We start from the raw sequence: 6000 nt of genomic DNA on the forward strand, positions 1-6000 counted from the left end.
ATATTAATTATTGTACGATAATCTGTATTTTATTGGTCAATTGATTAACCAAGCGACAAGAAGAGATTAGTCACGTGATAACGCCCAAAGGTCTGAAAAGATTCTAGATATTACCGCCAGTCTCGTGTTGGAACTCAAAGGAAGATGACATGATCATATTATTGTGTAGATCATTTAATTTAGTAGAAATATATTTTTACATGTTTTATTCAATCACAGTATATCATTGTAATGGACCTCATTCACCAATCGTAAACAAACAACATTTAGCACGTGGTGCTTTATCTCTTCTATATAATTTACGATCTCATGTTTAATTCATGGTGGTTGTCACGTGACAGTTTTTTTTCATTGTTTTATCAATAAGATCACGTGACTAAATGTTGTTTGTTTACGATTGGTGAATGAGGTCCATTGTTGTAAATAGCTTTTCCAAGTTTTGAATTAAAGTATTAGTATTCGACAAGGAGAAGTTTCTTCATTGAATATATAATAATATACTTAGATTGTCTTATCGACTAGCAACTTCTAGATGATCCTCTTATCAACTGGCAACTTCTAGGTGATCATCTTATCTACTAGCAACTTCTAAATGATCATCTTATCAACTGACGATTTCTAGATCCTCGGCAATCATGATCATTGATTGTGCAGTTTATATCAAGTTCATATTCAACGTGACATCTAGCACATTGATGATAGTGACAGTAGAGTAGAGTTTAAGTCTCAAATGACATGTAGGCTACGACTAGTTTAATACATGGACACGCATTGGATGTAGGCATACACCAAATAATTGATTATGAAAGAACGTCTGAAACATTTACGCTTTTCGTTATGTTTTCCTTTCTTATCTGTCTAGGCATGGGCGTAGCCAGGATTTTTTTTTTCGGGGGGGGGGGGGATTTTTTTCTCCTATTAAAAAGTTTTATTTCAAAAACCTAATGTGCTATTCTTACTGACTTAGACACTTCTTACTGACTTAGACAGTTTATATCAAGTTCATATTCAACGTGACATCTAGCACATTGATGATAGTGACAGTAGAGTAGAGTTTAAGTCTCAAATGACATGTAGGCTACGACTAGTTTAATACATGGACACGCATTGGATGTAGGCATACACCAAATAATTGATTATGAAAGAACGTCTGAAACATTTACGCTTTTCGTTATGTTTTCCTTTCTTATCTGTCTAGGCATGGGCGTAGCCAGGATTTTTTTTTTCGGGGGGGGGAGGGATTTTTTTCTCCTATTAAAAAGTTTTATTTCAAAAACCTAATGTGCTATTCTTACTGACTTAGACACTCCAGCGCCGTTCGGCGCATTTGCCGTCAAGCTGTTTCCACAAAAATATGTCACTGGCAATGTCTGAAGCCTCTTCCCACTTGCTCTAAGGACCTCCATGAAAGTGTGACGCCAACTTGTATTAGGATGTCTTATTATGCGAAATTCATTTTGTCGGAGAGAATGTCCCGCAAACCTCATGTGACGCTCTTTCACAGCCTTACTAAGGGGTCGACTCCAAGTTCGGCTTTTGATTTCCTTGATTTAGACCCGATCTCTATAACTGATTCCTAAAATCTGTCTTAGCCTTCTTTGTTGAGCCACATTTAGTGTTTTTCAATTTCGGCAGATGACTATTCACTGCACTTTATAAATGGAACCCAGCCACTGGTAGAAATGTGTAACCTCTAATTGCTCTAATGACTACGCTCTTGGAATTAGCGACTGTAGTTTGCTTTAGATTTTTTATCGAAAAAGGAAGTTTTATCGTCAAAATCATTTGTTGGGGGGGTTTTAAACTAAAAAATCTCTGGCGTTGTATTTTTTTAAAATTGAAAATTCCATTTAGCTACGGTCATTTGGTGAGAGTAGTTTGCTTTACAATAATATTGAAAAGAGAGGTTTGCAGCCTCAAAACTCTCTGTAGGGGGATTTTAAACTCAAAACCCCCTGGGCTGTGCTGGGGCAAGTGATGGTTTAGTATTAAAATCTCACCTAAAATAAAATCAAAGCAAAAAATCAGACACTAAATTCTGACACCCCCCCCCCCCGGTTCATTTAGGCAAGGGTGAATCCCAACCTCCCCCCCCCCCGGCTACTCCCATGTGTCTAGGCATAGATGTAGACTGTAGAGGAATGATAGGTTTAAACTCGGTTTAAAAAGCTCTATCTAACTATATTAGTTTCATTACAAAATATTGAGTTTGAAATTTTTATCAAAGTACCTAGTCTATGCATGGAACTATACTGGTCCAAAATACGGCCCGCGAAGTGGTTCCATCGGTCCGACCGAAACGTCGGCACAAGGTATAGAAAATCCACCCCCCTCCAAAAAAAGTCGAATAATGTATCTTCCCTATGTTTGGGCTTTCAGTCTTTCTTTGATGGCTTGTAACCATGGCCTTTAACATTTAAATTTAAAATCTAACAGGAAAAGTGTAATGATCTTTACCAATCTGTGGAAAAGACAATAAGCCAACATATTTGTTTTATAAAGAAAACGTGGCTGTTTTTAAATCAAAACATACTATTAAACGGACAAATCTGATACCGCTCAAATCTTTGTGGCAAGGTTTTGAATCTGGACCATGTGATACCATGAGATGCTAAAACGTTTTTCTTTTTTTTAATTTGAGACATGAACTGAATTTTTTTTTAGACAGAGAAATCAATGCAAGTGTGTCAACTGAACGATCATGGTTATGAGATGTCACTTCCCAACCAGTACCGCTCTCCACAATTACAAGCAGCTAAATATTTATCTCCCCCCCCCCCCCCACACACACACACCAAAAAATCTAACTTCTGAGGCTATTGAAGGATATTTTCAGATGAAAGATTTATGGATGCTCACATTTTGAAGGATAAAATATTTCTTTTCGAAAATCTATTTACTGCCAATGTGCCAAATGCCCCAACATATCTTCAACTAAAACTGATTGACTTAACAAAGCCAGACATTTCTGCTTAATAAATTTCTAACGATGGACTTCTACGCCATGTTGCGAAAACTTTTCTAAATGTCCGAAAGCAAGCGTTAATGATGGTCACAATGTTGACAAGCACTTCTTTGTGTGAACACACTTTGTCAACGATGAAACTGGCGAAACCCATGTTACGTCATCGTTCCACAGACGAGAGTCTAGATTCAGTGCTCTGGCTTGGTGTCTTATCTCTGCAGCCGGATAGGCAGAACTTTGGATTAACTGTAAACATCACATTAATAAATGTAAGAACTAGATCCACGGGTTTCTAATTTTTTTTAAAGTCTATTTCATTTCATTTTTTTTATCTTTTCGTTCATGTGGCCCGTGTTACGAGTGTTGAAAATTAAAACTTCAAGCAGACCGAATTAGGTTGGGCCAAAGGCATCACTCAACGTTGAAGAACTCCGTTATTCCACCGTGAGTTCTAACACAACAGTTTGATTCGATGTAGAGATTTCGCTAAATTGTGTTACGGGATGCCATATTCTCTTCCGTTTTTTTTTTTAGAGTGATTCGCGATGGGTGCTATCCCAGGCTTTGCTCAATGATGGTATCGAGGGACGAAAATATGTTTAGAGCATGATCTGCTTCTTCGGAAGCAGTTTAGAATCATTAGTAGAATGTCAAACCGTTTTGGTCAGGAGGTTTTTAATAAAATTAATAAAAGAAACTTGTTCAGTTCAATGTTTTTAATTTCAATAATTTTACATGTATCTATGTAATAACTTTTGCGAAAATGTCATAAACAACGAAATTTTAAAATATAACAGAGAAACATTTTCCAGTGTAACAATCAATTAATTACCTCACAGTATTATTGTTTAAAAAAAAAAGTTTTTGGGGAGGATTTATTTTGGGAGGGCCCGACCTTTCCACACCGGGTGACACCAACCCTAATGACGCCACTACATCTAGAGGAATGATAGGTTTATATGTCTAGGCATAGATCTAGATCTAGAGGAATGATAGGCCTTTAAATCAAGTGTATTTTTTTCCCTAGGTTTTGACATAACACTTAAATTTCTTTCCTTTATGTGAGTATTTGTAGGAAATAATTCAACATACCTGTTTTAAGATCATTGAAGCGCTCCTCAAATTTCGCAGGTACGCTTATGTGTGTGCACATACAGGATAGATTACCATTATTTTGACGAATGATTACTTTTTCTTACCTTAAAAAAAGCTACACAACTTACCTTTAGGCTAAGCAGAACCTACATAAAGATACAGTTTTCAGTTGTAATGTGCGATACACACAACTACACTACACAGCGTAAGGAAGCTGAATCCAATAGTTCAGTCTTTGTTAAAAACATAGCACAGCTGGTCTCATCTCTCAACCTTTACACAGTGCTCACACAGGGGTGCATTCCTGTGTGGTCACGTGATCCACGTTTTTGCTCACGAAAGTGTTTCGTGAGCATAGATATTTAGGGATGAACTTCACATAGACGCACTAAATTAAGATGAAGTTATATATTTATATATATATTTATTTATTTATCAGAAGTTAAAGCTTTTTTTTCTTTTTTTTTTTTTTTGTTACAATTTATAATGCCGTTGTGTTTACTAGTATAAACACACAAAAAAACGGGAGGAAAAGTACATTGGCATACACAAAATAAATAGATACAATTAAATAATATTGTACGTGAATGTCAATAGTAGTTTTGTTTATTTCCGTCTGCCCTAATACTTAAAAAAAACGAATGAGTAGAGAGCAAGATGGAGTGAGATACTGACTGAATTGACAAAGAACACGATTACTGAGAGTGTTCTCACATCAGAGGCGACTCAATTTTTTTTTTTACTCTGAGCTGATAAAAATGCAGATTTCGATCATTTCAAGCATTAACATCAGAAACCTTGAGCTACAAATGACCGACATTCCTCCATACAACGTATTCATTTATAGCAAGCTCCTTTGTGATCCTGTCTCCTGTCTGAACACGGCCACTTAAATATTGTAAGCACTATAATACTCTAGGCCAGTGTTTCCCAAACTTTTTCTTTAAAGGAACACTTCACACATTCTTAGAAATGAACGTAACACTGATTATTTTTTATGTTGGATTATTTCCTATTTGTTTAAAAAAATAATTAAGCCCTATACTAAATTTAGCATTTTTATTTATTTTAAATTGTAAAACTATAATAAAATACAGACCTAAGCATTAGAACAGAAGGGAGTTGCATCGGTCTCATTTCAAGTCGGCAATGTGGAAGTTAAAGATGATCTGTACATGATCAAGAAAAAATAAATCCTATAATAGGAAGACATATGTTGTTTTAAAACTCATTGAAGAAATGAGAAACGTCGAAGAACATGATGTCAAGCAACAGAATGAAGTTCCACAAGAGTTGATGAAGAAATATGAACGATTTGGATTTGGTACTGTTCTGGCTAGTATCTTGTGCAACCTCACTGCTATTACATTAACTATTCTACATTAGCCAAAGAACATTACATTTAACAATATAAACACATTGAAGACTTTCTACTACTGTAAATGATACTTGGGATGTCTGTCTCGTCTTCTTATCCGTCGCTACATGTGTATCTTTAATACTAATCAACCTTCTACTAATTAAGCTATCGCCATATTGTTCTTCATCTTCGCCTAGTCTGCTACGTCATTCGTCTTTCTGACTACGTCACTACTTTTACCGTCGCTAAAAAACAATACACAATATATTTATCTACCGAAACTCACACACTCTCTAACTAAACTAGTACACAACAGTACACAATGAAGTGTCACATCAAACTGACGTCAGATGCAAAACCTATTATTCAATGTGCGCGCAGAGTTGCACCATCACTTTTTAAAGAATTGAAAAGAAAACTCACACAAATGCAACAAGATGGAGTGATCACAGAAGTTGATGAGCCAAGCAACCAACAGAATGGGTTCATAACCATTGTCATAGCAAAGAAGAAAGATAATTCTTTGAGGTTGTGTTTAGATACCCGAGAACTGATCTAATATATATTATGAGAGAATATT

At 35.8% G+C, this 6000-nt stretch overlaps 1 protein-coding gene across 5 annotated transcripts in view; it reads right to left on the reverse strand.

The window, feature by feature from the left end:
• The window catches only part of LOC106074012 (placenta-specific gene 8 protein-like), a 35814-nt gene extending 30235 nt beyond the window's left edge, over window positions 1–5579 (reverse strand). Inside the window, exons 1-2 of one of the 5 annotated variants that reach the window (XM_056009108.1) lie at window positions 4189–4361; window positions 2955–3211 (exon numbers count right to left, since the gene is read on the reverse strand). Coding sequence is in view for 1 of the 5 variants with exons in the window: in XM_056009103.1 (XP_055865078.1) it covers window positions 5160–5197 (38 nt within the window). In the remaining 4 variants the exon portion in view is untranslated. Of the gene's footprint in view, window positions 1–2954; window positions 3212–4057; window positions 4362–5159 lie in introns of those variants that run through there. The other 4 variants (XM_056009103.1, XM_056009106.1, XM_056009105.1 and 1 more) reach the window with 4 other exon arrangements.
• Between the last annotated feature and the right edge of the window lie 421 nt (window positions 5580–6000).

Source organism: Biomphalaria glabrata, chromosome 13, assembly GCF_947242115.1.
Source record: "Biomphalaria glabrata chromosome 13, xgBioGlab47.1, whole genome shotgun sequence".
NCBI lineage: Eukaryota > Metazoa > Mollusca > Gastropoda > Planorbidae > Biomphalaria > Biomphalaria glabrata.